The sequence below is a fragment of the Peromyscus californicus genome, unplaced genomic scaffold (genome assembly GCF_007827085.1).
Source record: "Peromyscus californicus insignis strain IS unplaced genomic scaffold, ASM782708v3 Scaffold_11__1_contigs__length_118956290, whole genome shotgun sequence".
Lineage (NCBI taxonomy): Eukaryota > Metazoa > Chordata > Mammalia > Rodentia > Cricetidae > Peromyscus > Peromyscus californicus.
The window spans coordinates 47189884-47209235 of NW_026294402.1; the positions used below are offsets into that span (position 1 = coordinate 47189884).

Consider the following 19352-nt stretch of genomic DNA (forward strand, 5'->3'; position numbering starts at 1 on the left):
ACACACACACACACACACACACACACACACACACTCACACATACACACACACTCCTCAGAGATGCAGTTGGTTTGTGTGGAAGAACAGATAAGCTGCAAAAACATTTTTAATTGCCTCTTTTAGAAAAGTGTATCTAAGTGTAACGGAGTAAGCTATTTTACAACCCTGGCATGTTATACACTAAATTAATAAGGAAATAGTGTCCAAAAAGCCAATTAACAAGAAAACTCTTTTATTGATATAAAAGCAAAACAAATTTTTCATGAATTCTAGTACCTGTTTTGTTCTATCTATTGGATATACTTAAGTTCAAAAGTCAGTTTTCCTGTGGGTGCTGTCACTGTTCTTAACCTCTCTATAGCAGCAATCCTGTGAGACCACATGTCTCAGGGAAATATCCTCAAATAGGTAAAAAAAAAAAACAACTTGAATAATTCATTGTCCCCCAATTAAAGCTAAGTCAATTCTTATTCTCTACTAAGCATTCCTGCATGGCACCAATGGTACCATTGGGTTGGTGGCATTGATAAGCATTGATGCCAAGCCAGAATATCTGCTTCTCAAATATTACACATAAGGGAAAGAAAAACAAACCAGAATCAGATTTCTATTCATCCCAGGGATGAAATATCTTCTTGTGTAGATGGGGCAATTCATTCTCACATGAACTGTAACATCTGTGAGCCACAACCCTTGCTTTCACACACCATCACGTGGCTTTTCAGATTGAAGCCTCAATTCACCTGGGAGTGGACTTCAGAAGGCATATTAAAGTTCCTGGTTTAGCCCCCAACTCTTAGTAATATCTGTCCGTAATTTCTCAGCCATTATCAACAGAAAAGCACTTATAGCCTATGTCTATGCTTTGAAAAAGAAGTTTTAGTCATTTTCTAATCAATTCAATGGATACAGATAGGAAGGGAGAAAAGGTCAAATACCAAAGTAATGTTTAAAGCTAAATCGTCCATATTTTCCAAAAAGCTACTTGTCAAACTAAACAGATAATAGTTATATTTTCATTTTTCCTTTAAATGTGCAGATACACGCTGTATCTCATACAACATATATGTTGAAAAAGGAAAAGAAAAATCAAATTGCAATCCATGATTGTGATCTAGATGGCTCCAAAGCTCTTTTAGATAGAATTTTTATTCCACCTAGATAGCTGGACCACATTGATATGGTCATAACTTCATTATCATTGCTACATTTGAGTCACTAATATAGGAAAGGAAGCTTATCTAATTACCAATTTCCCAAGCCGAGGAAGACTCTCCCCTTCCATTAAATAAAGAGAAAGTCATTCCTATTTGACCCCAAAGAAACAAGTACATGCATTTACCTGACTTCTCAGATCCTCTCTGGATCAGAGGATGGAACAACTATTTGGTTTCAGTCTCATACTTATAATGACAGAAAAGAGAATACAAAAAGTCCATTGTAAATTTGTACAAAATGTATGCATATATAAATACATATCTATGGGTGTATATAAATTCTAAAGAGTATATCCATCTACATCTTCAAGAGTCAGAGTCCCATACAGTTGACATATTGGCATTCTCTCTCTTATTTTCTCATTTCTTAAAACAGTAAGAGTCAAGCATGCTACCTTATTAATACTGAATAGCAAGTGCAGGAGTTGAGCTGTAGCTATAGAGGGTTGAAGCAATTAGTTTGACTGGACATTGGTAAATAAAATCCTTAGAGTAAATTTAGCTATTTCCATATTGTCATTTGTTTCATAAAAATGAAATCTTGAATGTCATATGGGTCAGCTGAGTCCACTAAGTAGCAATCTAAACAGAGCCTATGGAAATTTGCATTGTCATATGCTTATTGCAATAATTTCGTGTGGGATCTGATCTACTAGAATTTCATGTAATTCTCATTCTAGCTCACAGAAATCTTGTGTGACACACCAGGTTCACAGCATATTAAACTCAGTATGAAACATGATTGACAAGCTGCATCATCTTTACACAGGACACTATTAAAATATTAAACCCTAATCAATTGATGGGGAAAGGCATAAACACTTTTGGTGCACAATGATAGCACATTACAGATGTGTGCTTATGGTTAGAGGTATCAAGATTTTTTTTAAATACACACAATTAGCTTATTTCTTGTTCCCTCTATTTCTTTTGGGAAAAGTATATAGGACATTGCCCCCTAGGGTGTACAGGCTGCTTCTTGGAAGGGGATTATTATTGCATGCCTTGAATGCACTGTGATTCATAAGGCAAGAACACATGAGTCGCTTCAGCACCAAGGAAGTGGAATCAGCATCTAGCACTACTCAAAACAGAATATTTTATTGCTTTAATAAAATGGGAAATTATTTACTGTAAAAAAAAAGTGCACCAAATAATGGGAAGAAAGTAATATCTATGCACTTAGTATAGCTCATTGAGATGATGGAACTTCCTTCTTTCTGGGTTCCTGATTCTATTCAGATTTCACATTCAAAACCCATTCCTTAAGAAGGTGTGAAGAGCTATAGGTGGATGAGGGTAAGTTAAAGAGATTGATGGACATTCTCCTTCACAGTGCCTTAGCCATTCTGTTGTACAATGTGGAGCTCAGTTACACTGATGGGTTCCCTGGTAGCCTGAGGGAGTGAATGCACTCAGACCTGTTACCAGGAAGTGACTAAGGCACTGGAGAGAATCTAGTTCATTGTTAATATATTGTATCCAAAGATTATACCTGATCTTCCTAATGATACAGCATGGCATGCTTAAATGATGGCCTGTGCTTCAGAAAAGGACTCATATGATATCTGATGGGTGACTGAAATAAACCTTATTAACTTAGTTTATAAAGATACAGACTGAGCTTGGGAAACTTTATAATAACCAAAAACATTAGAGGCAATAGTTTCTCTGGATAATAAGCACATACAACTTGAAACAAAACAGAGAACTGAGGGCAGCTAGTGGCTTGGGAGAGGAATATTTGTGAGAGTCCCACTGCCTTACACCTAGCAGCAGAGTCTAACATAGATGGGTTTATCTGACATTTGAAGAGAGGACAAAAGACTTATCTTCTCTCTGGCTTTCTTTTTTCCTTAACATTTTCTATGTGTTCAGGGAGGCTAATTAGGCCAGACTTAGAAAGAAGAGAGATCCTCCGTTGCTGTATATCAGATGCAGGCACAGAGTTGTAACTAAACAAACTGTAAACATTTTTATCCTGTAAGCATTTACTGATTTACCTTGGAAATTTGCATGTCCCGTCATCCAAATTGCCCAACATCTCCACCAGTCTTTCTCCCAACACATACAGTACAAACACACACACCACTGCCTCCAGGTGGTAACTGCATGCAGAGAACTACAGGCACTGTTGAAATATTAACCAGGGTTTAATAGATGGCATTCCTGCACATCCATTCCTTCTGTTCTGGTGTGGCCGTTTCTGTTATTCGCAAAAGAAAAAGGGAAACATGAGTGTCATCTTTTTATAATAGTCTACTACAGAGTAAAATACAAAAGAACACTTCCGGAAACAGAAGCCAGGCCTGCACCACTGACTTCCTCAGCCAGTGGCAACCATTGTATCAACAGCTGGAAAGTCAGAACAAGAATATACAGTTTGGAGGACATATCACAGAACTATGGTTTTCTTCTGTATTTGGTACCAATATAATAAGTATATAACAAAGGTGCACTTGTTCTAAAAATAAAACAGAAACATACTGCTTGATTAGATACTGCATTTTCAGAACTGCACATTACCTAATACTTTTTTTTTTACATAAAGGTAACTTATGCAATGTTTAATAATAAGCAAAACAATAGTACACGCTAATCCAATTGTAGAAAAAAGAAGAAAGAAACCAATCAAAACCAAGACAATCACTTTCCAAAACAGCTCCTTCTTTGGCCTGCACAGCCAGAGGAAGTAACCGTGAGGGCGAGACATATTCAGCACCAGACATGGCTGGACAGCTCCCGATGTCTCTGAGGCTCAAAAATAAAGAAATCAATAGATGAATAAATAAATAAATAATAAAACCCTGCCACCAGTCAAATGTGCAAGTGGGGCCGGGCGGAAGGGGGTGGGCGAGCAGAAGCATATAGTATGTTTTTTGTTTTTGTTTGTCTTTTTTTTTTGCGCTCGTCCAGCGAGATATTTCTAAAAGTAAACTCAAAAACTCTGCCCAGGGAAACCAAAGAGTGAAGAGATGACTGACTAGAGAGGGGTTACCTGTCCTGAACGTTTTTCTGGGACATTCTCTGTGGTCTCTGGTGCTTCATGTAAATGTTTCCTTTATAATATACTAATGCCTGAGCCCAGCTGAAGGTGAGGAGGGGGCGGGGGCGGGGAGAAGCTAAAGGAAAGGTGAAAGCCCGTGGGGGAGGGGCAGAAAGGCGACTAAACCTTCACTTGACAGCTATATACAACATCACCGGCCCCCTCCCCTCCCTTGGCTCCTGTGTTCATGTCTTTTATAGATTTGGTAGCTTGTGCGGTTTCTCCTCCTTACTGAGGGGGGCACGGGGTGGAGAGGGAAGATGCAGCCATCATTGACGATGAGAAATGATGTGATTTGTCATGCGCTTGGACTGTGTTATTAATAGTATAATAATTACTATAAATATCAATAAAGTATTATCAGTGTTATTTCTTCCTCTGAGACTTTCCTCGCCCAATATTTACAAATACCGCACAGTGCCTCGGCGGAGGAGAAACAGTAAAAGGGTGGGCAGGTGGGGGACGAGGGCAGAGGAAAGAGGGACTGGAGGGAAACGGAAAAGGAAGAAAGGAGGAACAAAAGCCAGGATGGCAAAGATGCTGGAAACGAGGAAAAGGGTCAGGAGAGGGCTACACAATCAGGACAGTACCACCGTTTGCAAAAGGCCCTCGCCAGCAGTGTCCGAGCAGGAGGAAGCTGCATGTGCTCCGTGTGGACTGGGGGCTGGCGGTGGAGGCGGAGGCGCACAGGGGCCCTGGCCCAGGAGACCAGGGGAGGAAGAGGAGGAAGAGGTGGCGTTGGAGGGGGTGCTGAAGGCGGAGTCCCGGGGCTGTCTCTCCAGCCGGGTTTCTTTTCCATGGGTTGGGGCTTGAACCCCTGCCCGGGGCAGCCCACCACCACCACCACCACCACCACCACCACCGTGGCTGCCGCTGCAGTGATCTCTCTCGTATTCCTCCTGAGCTCTCTGCATCTTCCGCTTCTTCATCCTACGCTTGTGGATGTGGAAAGTGGAGAGGGACAGCACGATGAGGCAGAAGATGAGAGTGACCAGGACAATCAGCACCAGCGTGGACGAGAAAGACTGGAAGAGCTGCTGTCCCACCTGCGTGATGCAGGTGCCGCCACCTGCGCCCGAGGTGCGGACACCTGCGTTGCTGCCTCCACTGGCGTTGTGGGAAGCAAAGGTCCGGTTGAGGAGACAAGGTGGCAGTGCCAGCCTCAGCTCTTTCGGCGCCCTGGCACTCATCGGCGCTGGGCTGAGAGGGGCCAGGCCCACCAGGCTTCCTCTGTTGGACACACGGTTCCCACCAGCCAAGACGAGGACAAGAGCCCACGCCACCCCAACTGGCTCCCTGGCGCTGGAAGGAGTGAGCGCTCCAGCCAAAGACTGAGGGAGCGACTGCCGGGCAAGCAAGCTGGCCAGAGCTAGTAGCCCCAGGGAGATTGTCTCCGTTCCTCCTTGATCTTGTCTCCAAGCGCCCGCCCGGTTTCCTTTCCCCAGGCACCGTGCTGCAAAGAGAACAGGATTAGTTAGGGTCCCGGCCACTGCCGAGGCAAGTGAGGAGAAGGAAAGGGGATCTGCCACCACTGCCAAGCGGCCCTCAGCTGGGCGCTGTCATCTCCACAACTCACCGACCCCAATCCTACCGCTCCTGGCAGCGCAGGAGAGCGGCTGCCAGCTGCTGGGCTGGCTCCGATGGGGTCTGGCGTCCGCACCGCACCGCACCGCGGAGACACTGGTTACTCAGCAGAGAAGGCAGCCGCCCTGCCCCCTGCACAACTTTCTAATTGTCACCGACAGCGGCCGCCAAGGCTGGCTTTCTCTATCTACTTCCCAGAAAGCCAACTGCCCTCCTCTCTGAGCCGGGTGGACCTCTTCTCAGGAGCCACGCTCGCCAGCATTCGCTCCAAGCAGGCTCCCTGTCTGAAGGCTTCCTTTCCCATCCCTCCCTCTCCAGACACTTCCAGCCTGGACCTTCAGATCCCCAAGGTCCCAGTCCCAGGGGATACATCCCACTGCCTCTGTCCCTGGCCCCAGCTGACACGCTGAATCTGGCATACAGAATCATGCTCGACCTTTCTCCAGCCTTCTTCCCTGCTACCTTCCTCCCCCTGGCTCCCCATCAAAAACAGCTGAAGCACTCTTCTCGGCAGAGGCACATTCTCGCAAACGCCCCCCTCCTCCCCATCTCCCCGAGCCTCCCACTTGACAGCATCCTGTATCCTTTTTCTTTCTTCCAGAGCAGGAACTGGAAGGGGAAGGGTTCCCGCCTGCAAACTTTGGGGAACTGACCTTGTCTCCAGCCTTCCCGGGGCCCTGACCCCAGGGCCCAGAGGCTGTGGCAGAGGACCAAGTCAGGAGGACCCGCAGCACGCAGCACAGCTCCCTTGCCTCTCCCAAAAGGCAGGTGCAAACTGTTGCACTGCAGAGCAGCAAGGCACAGCGCTATCCACCGCTGGGGCAGGGGCGGGGGCCGAAGCTCTGCCCAGAGGTGCCTGCGCAGGCCGCGGGAGTGGTCTTACCCGCCCACATCCTGCCGCTGGGCCCCCTAGCCATGGAAACCTTCAGCCGGACCATTGTCTCTTACCTGGAACGGCCAGCCGGCTGTAGAGAAGGAGCCCCCGCCTCGGCTGCAGTGACAGCTGCAGAAGGCGCGGAGCGCAGGGACCGAAGACAGAGCCCGGCTGCTGCTGCTGCTGCTGCCGCCGCCGCCGCCGCCGCCGCCGCTGCCTTCGCCACTGCTACAGGGAGCTCAGCTCTTAGCCTATTGCCAGAGAGGCCGGTGACGTCAGGCAGCCACCGCCAGGGCTCCAAGCCACCCCTCAGGCCCCCACCCACCCTCATACCCAACACCTTGTCCTGGCATAACAACCTCGCCAACACCATTCCCAGTTCCCTGCTGTTCCCCAGCTTTGGGGCTTGGAGGGCCAAACCCACCCCCACCTCCACCCCACCTCCACCCTGCCAGCAACCCACCTTCAGCACTAGCACTCCTTTGCCTAGGAAAGACGCAAGCTTCAGTTTCTTCCATTGCTCTGTGTTTCATCCGCCACCCATCTCCAGGTGCAGTTTTGCTCCAGGAGAACCTTCTCCCCCGGGGGCACACTTTCTTCCTGTTGACTGATCAGAGTCCTTGCTACCCCCAAATCCTGCTGTCTCTGGTTCTAAGCATAAACTGCTTGTACTAGGGCGACGACAAGGACATTTGTCAACACAACTGTGGCAGAATCCGAAACAGGAACCTAAATACGCATCAAAGGCCCCATTGTCTCCACCGGTCCCCGATGTATGGATGTATGTCATTCCATCTGCTTTTTGATCCCTTCCCTCACACATTCATCTCCAGGCCCAGGCCCCATTCAGTGTATTGAACACTCCCTCTCTTTTGAGGATCTCACCTTGTGAACACACAAAGCATATATGGGCTTATAAGGCAGGAAGGGGAAATTACAAAGAGGAGTCTAGAAAATGGATGACCTGTAAAAAATCTCAGCATTGTGTGCTGCTGCTCCAAAAGTGCTCCTTCATTGACTCTAATTTTTGTCAAAGTGCTTGATGCATTAGCTTTTTAAGTTAAAGGCATACATCTTCTAGAAAGACTCTCAGCGGCCCATAAAAATCATGTTAGAGACCAGTGCATGACTAGTTTGGGATCATTGCAGAAACAGGACCAGTGTATTCTATTATAGTAGCCATCTTCAAAACAGAATGTTTTTCTTTATGTGTGTAATTGGAAAAGTTGTCTTGGAACACTAACCGAAGACTGTATGGTCTTTAAGGGCAGACAGTGTTTATTTCTCCTCTCCCATCTTGTTTACCTCCTGTCTTTGAGTCTAGCAAAGTGCGCAATATTTACTCACTGAGTTGGTCAGTGAAGTGTGTGTTCCTGCCTCTTCCTGCTCTAAATCAGGAGGGAAGGCTAACGGGAACACTAGATGCCACTTACCCACTTGTATCAGCTGGACTTGTGAAGTGGGGTCTGATACGGAAAAAAAAAAAAAAAAAAAAAAAAAAAAAAAAAAAAAAAAACTCTCCTGATCCTATGTTCCCATCTAGCACTACTCCAAATTCTCATTTTCCTCTTTCTGCTCATGCCATAAATGAATGATACATCTTATCCTCCACCCCAAATCTGTTTTCATTTATTTTAGGACAAGTCATCTGGGGGCTGGCAAGCAGCAGTGTTAAAGCATTTGCATAACATGCAGGGAGCCCTGGGTTCTAGCCACAGTACTACAGAGAGAGGGGAAGCATCAGCTTTATCTTCATAACCATGTCAATAGAGAAGGTGTTTTAAACTAGGCTCACAGTTCAGTACATGCTGAGCAATGCACAGTTGCTTCAGACCCCAGATTGATGCCCCTTGACCGCCAAAGTCACAAAGTCAACGATGGCCAATGACCTAGAAGCTTACATAAGCCTTCCTTCCCAGACGGAGGGGACCTGATGGCTGCTAAATCCACCTTCCACATTTGGTGATTCTGATTTCAATGGGCTTGGAGAGTGGTGCGCCTTTGCGTGCATCACTGTGACAGCTGAGACTTCACTCTGGATACCTGGCAGGCAGTGGTCCATTTTTTTGCACACTCTCTTTATTCTTGAAAAGTTGAGTCTCATCAGCATGTTGTAAAGCAAACCCAATTTTGAATACTCCAAAAAGAGATCTGGCTATTTAAGGAGAATCTTAAGCAGGGAGGAAAAAAAAAAAAAAAAGAAAGAAAGAAAAAAAAGAAAGAAAGTTGTCTTGTAAAAAAAAAATCTTTACACAGAATTAACCTTTTGTGTTCTGTTTTCTAGATTTGGGGAAGTTGTTGGGTTTTTCCTAGAGGGAGACGTATCTCTACAATATCTTGTAATAGGATTATGATATTCCGATAGTAGGACTCTTCTTACATTCCCTGATTCCCGATTACGTCATAGAATCACCACTGTTCTCACTCTTTTGTTACAAATGAAGACTGTCTGCTATACTAGGAGTACTCAAGGTATCTATCTGTGCCATTTCACACAACTCATGGAAAAATAAGGTCTCACCCTGGATAACTTACATCATGCCACAGTTCAGTGTGATTTGGAAGACAACAGTATTTAATTGCAAATGATTTAGGTAGATTAAAGACATACACTTCAGGTCAAAAGCCTGGTACACTTTTCTCCTTTCTTCACTTTTATTCAGCAAAAGGGTCTGAGGTGCTAGGATACAAGTCATTGGCTTGCTCAGCATGCTCAAAGTTTTGGATTTGATCTCCAGTACTGTTTAAAAGTGGGTGTGCTAGTGTATGCCTATAACCCTGGTACTCAGGTGGTGAAGGCAGAAGGATCAGAAGTTCAAGGTCACCCCCAGTCACATAAGGAGTATAAGACCAGCTACAGAAGACCTCGTCTCAAGAATAAATCAAATAAAATATTGGAGTATATACTATATATAAGGATTTTTAACTTATATATAAAAGTTCAGATTTTTTTAACTATTTACTTTTACTGTATGTGTGTGAGTGTTTTGTCTGTATGTATGTCTGTACCAACCACCCCCTGAATCCCTGGTGCCTGTGCAGGTCAGAAGAGAGGGCATTTGATCCTCTGGAACTGGAGTTATACAGATGGTTATGAGCTGCCATGTAGGTGCTGGAAATTGAATCCAAGTCCTCTGAAGAGCAGCCAGTGCTCCTAACCACTGAGTCATCTCTCCAGCCCCCCAGAATGGATTTTTTAACATCCCTTCCTCCTCCTGTGTTCGTCTTCTTCACTCTCCTTTCGCCTCTGCCTCTCTGCACATATGTATCTCTATTTCTCCTTTTATATTACCCATGTCTAACTAGTCCTCATTGGACTAAACAGAGAACGCTAGAGAAAGCAGAAGACATGTTTGAGATAGAGGATGGGACATAGGAAGTCCCTGTTGTTTGGATCCTCACCTTGATTCAGCAGTCCATAGACCTCCACAGACTCTCTTGGACTAGGCAATCTAGTCTGGAAGCCACTGCTCTGTACTAGGTCACTTCGATAAGTTGTTATGAACCATCACTCTATATGTATGACAAGAGCTTTCTAGCTGTTCATTGAAGTTCCCAGAGAATGTGCAGATAATTCTGACATTGTGTCTATTCTTATCTTTTCTGCTCCTCCCTCTGAACGCCTACAGAGATATGTCTACATGGTATCATGTTACTGTCAAATCAGCTACCCACCAAGCCAGGAATAAGTTAACCAGTTGCTAACTAAACAAGGCACAGAGTCAAATTGTTGATTTTTGTCTAGTCATTTAGGTCTTTGCCAATTCAATCTTCTTGTCTGTAAGCAGAAAACAGGAACGATGACAATAATGTCTTCTTTGCAGGACTATTTTAAGTACCAAACATAGAGCAAGAAGTTAAAAACAGTAGCTTTTTATATTATAAAGAAAATCACAAACATTGACATTTTATGTTATGTTGTTTTAGACAGTCAAATTCAGAAAAGTTTCATTTTGAGTGTTAGTATCCTTGTGTAAAGATGACTAGGAAGGTGAGGGAACTGAAAATAATGATAGAGAATGCACAGCCATAGGCCTGGGATATGAACCCTAGAAATGTACTGTGGGGCATGCACCATACCATCTTCCAATGCCAGTCATCAACAGGGACCAGGTACTAAACCACCGTGGAATGGACCTGGGGTAGGAAGGATGTTTCAACTCACCATCTCCCTACTGTGGACACTTCTCTAAGCACATGGTAGGTTATCACCTGGTATGCAGAATCTTCAAAGTGGAGGAAACACATCCTTAAGCGTATATTTAAAACTTACCCAGGAGGTACAATGTGTTTTAAGGAAATTAGTTTCCAAGCCCTCTACTCCTATGTGAACTTCTCTCCTCAAATACATCTATGTGGGTTGCAAACTTATCTTTTATTGCCCCTTCTCACTTCTCTTATCTTACAAAAGGTGGCCATGTCTAACCAATCCTACTCTTAGGCAATGCTCAGGGTAGAAAATCCTTTGAGGGAACTAAACAGAGAAACCTGGAGGAGACACACTTGTGAAGGAATGGCAGGGGCACAAACACAGGACCCAATGGAAAACAAACCCAACAACAAATAGTGATGGAACTGTACTTTCTACCATGTAGGGGACAAAGTCATTGCAAGGCTCTTATCTGTCCATATATTGTTTTATCCTGAAATTTAAAGGTGGTATGTTTGTCATAGAGATTAAAATATTATGGTTCATTTAAATTGAAAAAAATGAACCCATTTTTTTTAAAAAGAAAAACAGCCCTGGCTGGACTGTTTTTATTGATAATTTGAAATGGATTTTCTTGACAGATAATATAGAAGACAGAGTCTGCAAAGTGAATGGATTTCACCCATTGCTCCAAGGGTTTGGTAAAATAAGTTCCATATAGGATATGGAATGTGTTAGAAACTACATCCTTTGCAACTACTACATTTATGCATATGGGTTTTACATGGCAACTAAAAATATTCAAAGGGGTCTACTATTTTCCAAATTTAATCCAGAGAACATACAGGCAAAACAAGCCTTGAGAATTACTATTTTGAAGTATCTGCCTCTTGGTTTAACCATCTTGAAAGACTTAGTCATAAACTAGACCCCTCAGGAGTATCAAAGAAATATCTTACTGGGGTGGACATTTGGACCGTGTGTGTGTGTGTGTGTGTGTGTGTGTGTGTGTGTGTGTGTGTGTGTGTGTTTTCATATGCGTGTGGATGTACATAGATCGAGGAGAAGATGCACAGGCCAGAGGTCAACCCCAGGTGTTGTTGCTCCAGAGCCGTCAAGGTTCCTCACTGAGACCAGGAACTTGCCAGTCAGACTAGACTGACTGGCCACTGAGCCCCAGAAATGCACTAGGTCTCTGCCTAACCAGTGCTAGGATTAGGAGTGCAAACTGCACACCACACCACACCTGTGTACAGGTGTTAGAAAGCGAACTCAGGTCCTCAAGCTAGTATGGTAAGCATGTTACTGATGAAGTAATCTTTCCAGCCTCCTATTTCATCTCTTTACGTCTCAAAGTTTCTCTAATAAAGTCTCAGAGCCAATTTAATCTGGATCTAAAAACACCAAGATTTTTTCATGCTACACTATCTTCAGAAGTTTTTACATTCAACAAATACCCATTGTGCCACAACTTCTGCTACATGAGACCATAGGAAGGTCTCTAAAATCCTAATCACACACATACTCACAATCTGGTTATCTATCCAAACACAAAGAATTTTCTCGTTCTCCAAATTTCCAATGAAATTTCCTGTAAGACATCACTTATGTCAAAGAATAGAAGAACACACTAAGTTAACAGAGGGGGGTGGGTAAAGATAGAGGGACCAACAGATGCCAAATAATTGATAAAATCTTTGTGACCAACAGTTCTTGGATTATGGGAGTTCTGGATCGTGATCAGAAACCCTGTAGCATATGTTTCTTTCAAGTGCTATAGGATGTGGATTTGCTTTTCATGAGACAGAGCGACTGGAAATACTTTCACCATGCACAAGAAGATATGCCTAGACCAAGTGTTATTGACATTCAGAGCCAGATCAAATTCTTTGGTTGTAAAAGGCTGCCTTGTGCACTGTAGGGTATTACAATAAGTAGACTTCTAAAGATGGCTCCCCAAGGTTAAGTCCAATGGCTACTCAGAAAAAAACCAATCTAGGTACTGCTGTGAAAGGATTTTTGTAGGTGTAATTAAAGGCCTAAATATTTAACTGTAAGATACAGAAATAAAGCAGATAGGGCAAATCCAATTGTATAAGCTTCTTGCAAAGAAGGGATTTGTCTCTTGCTAGCAACACAAAGAGGAAGTTGGCACTTCAAAGCATGTGGATATTCAACATGCCACTGTTGACTTAGAAGATGTGGGTGGCCAGGAGCAAGCTCAGGTAGGTATTGGCTTAAGTGAGGGCAAAGCCTGTGGCTGACAGTCATCAAGAAGTGAGAACTTATCCCAACCTCAAGGAACTGAGTTCTGCCAACAACCTGGAAAACATATTCTTCCTGAGTCCCTAGGTAAGAGTCCAGCCTGGCTGACACCTGGATTCTGTGCCCCGAGTCACTAAGAAGAGAACTTTATGTAGATTCACTTTCACCATTCTGTCAGACTTCTGATTAAGAGAACCACGAAATAATAAATAGGTGTTGGTTTTGCTGCTAAGTCAGATAATTGCTTATACAGCAGGAAGAAGCTGATACAGACATTTACCCCACTGACCTACCCACTAGATCCCTCTCCCTGGTGTGACAGCCTAAACTATGTCTAGCCATTGCCGAATGTTAATGGAAAGGACCACAAAATCACCCCTGATTTAGAACCACTAGTCTAGACATACGTCTTGCCACTATAGAGTTAGAAACAGTGGTCTATTGCAAAGAATTGACATCTTGAGCTCTATCCATATCTCCTTATGATTTTATTTACTGTTTTATACAAGTTTAACTAAGATAGACTCTAATATGGAAATAGAAAAAGATATTCATGTGAACTTTCATTTATAATGGTAGGAAATAATTTGTGTTAGAATTATTTGTTTTCTTCCAAACCTTCTTAATTGATTCCTGGACTTAGTTAAACTTAACTTATATAGAACTGCTGTGGGATGGTCTGTATGTCAAATGTGTTGCTGATTGGTCAATAAATAAATCACTGATTGGCCCGTGGCCAGGCAGGAAGTATAGGCGGGACAAGGAGGAGAATAGAGCTGGGAAGTGGAAGGCTGAGGCAGAGAGACACTGCCAGCCGCCATGATGACAAGCCGCATGTGAAGATGCCGGTAAGCCACGAGCCATGTGGCAAGGTATAGATTAATAGAAATGGATTAATTTAAGCTGTAAGAACAGTTAGCAAGAAGCCTGCCACGGCCATACAGTTTGTAACCAATATAAGTCTCTGTGTTTACTTGATCGGGTTTGAGCGGCTTGGGACTGGCGGGTGAGAGAGATTTGTCCTAACTGTGGGCCAGGCAGGAAAACTCTAGCAACATAGAACAGTAAATGAATGAGACAGTTGTATAGCTTGATCTGTTTGGAAGGCCCCCTGGCAGTAGGATCAGAATCCATCTCTGGTGCATGAGCAGGCTTTGTGGAGCCCACTACCTATGATGGGACACCCCAAACAGCCTTGATGTAGGGAGAAGGGCTTGGATTTGCCTCTACTGAATGTGCCTCCACATGGGAGGCCTTGCCTTCTTGTGGGAGGGAGTGAGAGATGGGTTAGGAGGGGAGGTTGGGGGGGAGTGGCAGGAAGAGGGGGATCTTTGATTGGTGTGTAAAATGTATGAAAACATTTATTGGTGAAATTATTAAGGCCACTTTACGTAGTTAAAAGGGAGGTTTATTTTGTGGGGTAACTTACAAGTGAAGGGATAGGTATTTTGCAGGGTCTGGGAAAGGTGTGGCGCAGTCCAGCGGTGTTCTCTGGAGAACTCTGCTTGGTCTACCTCCAGCGTCCAGGGTCCAGGAACCAAGAGAGCCAGTGCATCCGGATCTCGTGTCTTCAGGGTCCTCTCTTGGCCCCGCCTTGTAGGCGTGACAGTTACCAAAGTCTCAATGGGGGTTGGAACTTCCTGATCAAAACTGGAATGGCTACCCACTACAAAAATTTCCTTAATTAAAAAAAAGAAAGAAAGAAAGAAAGTTAATGCTAAGAAAGAAGAGGTAAGCTTCCCGGGTTTTAATGTAGTTTTGGACTTTGTACAGCTCCTTCATCTTCTTTTTAATATGGTGCTGGTGATGGAAGTCAGGGCCGTGTGTAGCTAGGTGAGCCCTTTAACACCAGACTATATTCTTAGAACCTGGATTTTATTTTCTGTAATATAAAAGTGCATAGCAAGAGAGAAACACTTGGTTCAGGTCACAGATATTGTAGCTGCTATATGATGAACTATTGACAGAACTCCACTTTGTAGGCAGTCATCCCAATTCTTTCTACTGGGTTCTTCTGTATAAAGTAAAGATCCCGGCACCCACTTTGAGAGCCAAGGTGGAAAGTCCAATGGCCTCCTTCTTTTCAGCTTCATCAAATATAGCTTGGTATCACTGTACCTCTGGCCAATTATGTGGAAGTATTTTCTGAGCCATTGGGTGAAAAGTTGACAGGCATGATGACTCTTGGAGTAACTTTTATTTCAAAGATAGGACTCCATTTTTAAACTACAAATATAATACCTAACAATTTACAAAATGCCTCCCATTGGGGATTATTTTTGACAGAAAACTTGGAGCATGGAAGGAAATCATCTTTGGGTCTCCGTAACCTGTCACCTGGGATCCCTAACTTACTAGGCAGACTCCTGAATCTCTGAATTGAATACAATAAAGACAGAAAAAATGGCAAGGGGGTCAGAACACTTGGCTGAGATTGGCTTTGTTTCATGAGGGCTTTCTACTTCTGTGCCTAGAAGATGCTTCCCCTGGTTCTGGATGGACAGCTTCTCCACTGACTAGCCTACAGTCACTCAACTGCTCAGGTGTCATCCGCAGCAGCTATTCCTTCACTGTCTAGGAATCTGCCATTTTCTTTGACTTCTTGTTATGTAGTCCTCTGAGGAAATTCTAGGCATGAGCATCCAACAGCCATCTAAGAAGTCACCCACCTGGGCATGCACACACCTCCTTCACCTCATTTCCTATACCTCTTCACTTCCCAAGGTTAGAGGAACTCCCTGCAGCAGACCAGACTTAATCCCCACAGTCTTCCCTCCTACATTAAATGGAGGCCAAGGAAGAATGATGCTCCCCAGATCAAAGATCCTCTCTTCTCTGTCTTTCCGTCTTCACTATTGGGCCAGCACTCTAGAAGCCTGCATTTGGGTACATTCTCCACGACTCTGTCAGAACACATTAGCCGAGGCTTATAACGCTTTTGGCAACAATCTCTTCTCTTTCTTGGAACAGGGAAGGTATTTTCTAAAGAATCCACCTGCCTTTCAGCTGATTTTGCCTTTCTCTACAGAGAACATGTTCTCCATGAATGCCATTAGAGCTCTTCTGGGAGGCACACCGAGCCCTTAGTTGGTGGTTAGCTGAAAACAAACCTAAGTGTAATGATTATATTTATCAATGATCAATCCTACAGTCATCATAACTACCATTGGTAGCATACTTAAGGACTGCCAATAATACTGCAAAACACTGGACTCCATTCCAATTCATTGCTGATGGGAGCATTTGTACTTGAGATATTCAGTGTGCCAGGAAGTCCCATCACCTCTCTTGTCACCATTGCAGAAGGGTGTTTTTGTCATCTGATTGACAGGAATCAGAAAAGAATTATTCCTAGGCTCTCTTCTAGTGTCTTTGTTTTAGTTTTGGTTCCCTTAGATCATGATGCAAGAGATTGAGTAGAAGTTGTATATTTAGAAATTGTACTGAATGCCTCTTCTAGAGCGAGAAAGTGGTATAGGAAAGGATGAAAAGCCATGCAAAGAAATACTACCAATCCAGCTACCAGTGAATTTTTGTAAATGGTGCCAAATACACACCTCAGGATCACTCTAGTTCAGAATCAAGGGAGTTGAGCCATTTACAGATGTAGAAAGCACCTAAGTCTCATACCTCTTCTGCTGAAGTTTATGCTGGCTGCTCCAGTTCCTTAGCATTCCTGGAGGCTTCCCCACAAGGGTCTCCTCCAATTCTAAAAATCCTTAGGAACAGAATTACTTGTAATTATAAATTAGTGGAACAGCAATGAAATGAAGGAGTCTCGGGGTGAAGCAACTATATCTCCCATAAGCACTTCCATGTGGCCCACATACACTACAAGAAAGACACTCTTGTATCTTTGCCTTGAATGACCTTGGGGAATGCAGACTAATTTGATTGTACCAGCCTCCCCTGATGTTGCCACCAAAGCAATCTGTCATTTGTCCTCTAGATTTCCTGCCTGAGAATTAGACAGAGCCCAGCTCCCCTCCAATAGCTGTGGCAGTAACTGCATCAAGCTCTCCAAATCCACCCCCATTAGGCCTCAAGCAAAGCAGTGGTTAGATTTAAAAACACAGCCAAGCCCTAAGATACCTCTCTCCAGTCTTTGTATCTCTTGCCATTATGGCGTCCTTCTCTATGTCTGATTTAGTTGACACACCAAGACCATGAAGGTAGCTGTTGAACATTTCTGTTATAGTTTATCATAACAATGCATGAGGATTAGGCTTACATGCTCCTTGGCAATCTGGTGTCTCCCAATTTCATAATTTGGTAGGAACAAAGTCAAGAACTCTAGTTAACATCCTTTTTTTTTTTTTTGGCTTTTTGAGACAGGGTTTCTCTGTGTAGTTTTGGTGCCTGTCCTGGAACTCACTCTATAGACCAGGCTAGCTTCGAACTCACAGAGATCTGTCTGGCTCTGCTTCCCACGTGCTGGGATTAAAGGCATGCACCACCACTGCCCAGCAACATCCTCTTATAGTAGCAACTCAAACCACCTCAGCCAACACTTCTCTGGGGTCAGCATCTTCAAAGCTAAGAGGATATGTGAACATTTTCTACAAAGGACGATAGTGAGGGAGGTGATCACTGGAAGTGTAGATATTTATAGGACACCAAGCACTCTACAGATGCTCCCTTTTAGCCTTTGCCATAGCTGTACAATCTAGGTTTTATTAGTTCCAGTGTGAAGGAAAAGGACTTGAGGTTTTTCCCAGTGCATATACTGGTAGTAATTGGATGGATCTAGACAAATCTTTCCCTGCCTAGCTCCAAAGCTCATGATTGTTCAGTTAGACCAGGGATAGGAATCCCAAACTTCAAATGTTACTGAGTATAGAAGAGATGGATTAAAGATGTGATGTACATTGAAAACAGCTAACTGTGGTGAATGAATCCTAGTGTTGATCTCAAAAAGGACAAAACCATGGCCTTGAGCTGAGTCAGACCATCATCCTCTATTCTGCTAATTTAGACAGTGTGGTGGTCCTGAATCTAGAAGATGTATGTGTAGTCTCTAGCTAAGTCATTGTTAATTCCGAAAACTTGGATGAATCATGTAATCTCATTGAGCCTCAGTTTCTAAATATAAAGTTATTCCTAATTATAAGGGGATGGTATCAGCACCGGTCAAGAAGAGAGTCAGCCTTGGCCTAGCTTTGATGCTGAGGGGTCAGCAGATGTCACATGGAAGAGGAAAGTCCACAGCATGCTCACAGCTGATGGGGAAATAAAAAAGGAAACATGGCTTACTTTTTCTCTAATTAGTTGATGCATATTGGAAAGAATGTCTCACAAGTAGGTTTATGATCATAATTCATAGAGAAAATAAACCCAAATCAGAAAGGAGATATATTCTAATTAACACTGTAAATCACTGTTTGGGGATCAAAGAATATACTGTGTCATAATTGTGTCAATTTATAAAGATCTTCAGAGTGTAATACTTTTACCCTTGGGAATTTGATCAGATAATCCAAAGAGGCTGATTTGCTCTTTTCTTCAATAAGAGAATGAAGCCAGCTCAGGATTACTAGGGTATCATACTGCGCAAGAACACATCTTGCTCTCAGATTTTCACTTTTCAACAAGGGCATTGAAACTTAATAGGCTGCTAATTCATTATTTAAATCAGGTATTATGCCAATAGGGCTGATTTGTTTCTCACAACATTACACAATTCAGAATTATCTGCACATCTGTCATTCTTTATTAACAACAGAAAGCTGCCATTAAATTCACCACCTCTAGAAATAAACTCACTGGAAGCAAACCAATGAGGACTTAAGAGTCCTAATGATCTTCCCAACCCCCAGCAAGGTGCCACTCTGGCTATGGCTGGACAGTTGCCATCTTTAGCTTCAGCAGTCAGAGAGAAAAAAATAGAGGGAAAGGGAGAAGTGTAGAGAAGGTGGAAGGGAGTAGACAAGGGGAGGGAGAAGAGGAGGGAAACTATAGACCTGTTAGGGTTTTGAGAAGTACCACTCCAAAAGGCTCCTGTATTAGGAACTTGGTCCCAGCCAATGGCTCTATGAAAAGGCAGTAGGGTCATGAGGGCATTAACTGCATCAGTGAATTAACCCATAGATAGATTCATAGCTGAGCGATTGGTAGGTAATAGGTGCAACGTCGAAGACATCTCCCTGAAGGTTATGTTGTGGCCCAGGAGTCTAGCTACAATTATTATTGTGGGAAAGGGTTGGCAGAGGGGTGAA

General features: G+C 43.6%; 1 protein-coding gene across 5 annotated transcripts; it reads right to left on the reverse strand.

The window, feature by feature from the left end:
* Nucleotides 1-216: 216 nt before the first annotated feature.
* CUNH11orf87 (chromosome unknown C11orf87 homolog) lies at nucleotides 217-7310 on the reverse strand. Of its 5 annotated transcripts, XM_052760363.1 has the most exons (3): nucleotides 7186-7310; nucleotides 6797-6973; nucleotides 217-5717 (listed from the first exon to the last, which is right to left on the reverse strand). In XM_052760363.1, the coding sequence occupies exon 3, from the start codon at nucleotides 5452-5454 to the stop codon at nucleotides 4843-4845; it is 612 nt and encodes a 203-aa protein (XP_052616323.1). In that variant the 5' UTR covers nucleotides 5455-5717; nucleotides 6797-6973; nucleotides 7186-7310; the 3' UTR covers nucleotides 217-4842. The 5 variants fall into 5 exon arrangements, with proteins under 5 accessions (XP_052616323.1, XP_052616331.1, XP_052616349.1 ...); XM_052760371.1 differs by lacking the exon at nucleotides 7186-7310 and having other exon boundaries at nucleotides 6797-6999; XM_052760389.1 differs by lacking the exons at nucleotides 6797-6973; nucleotides 7186-7310 and adding an exon at nucleotides 6502-6688.
* Between the last annotated feature and the right edge of the window lie 12042 nt (nucleotides 7311-19352).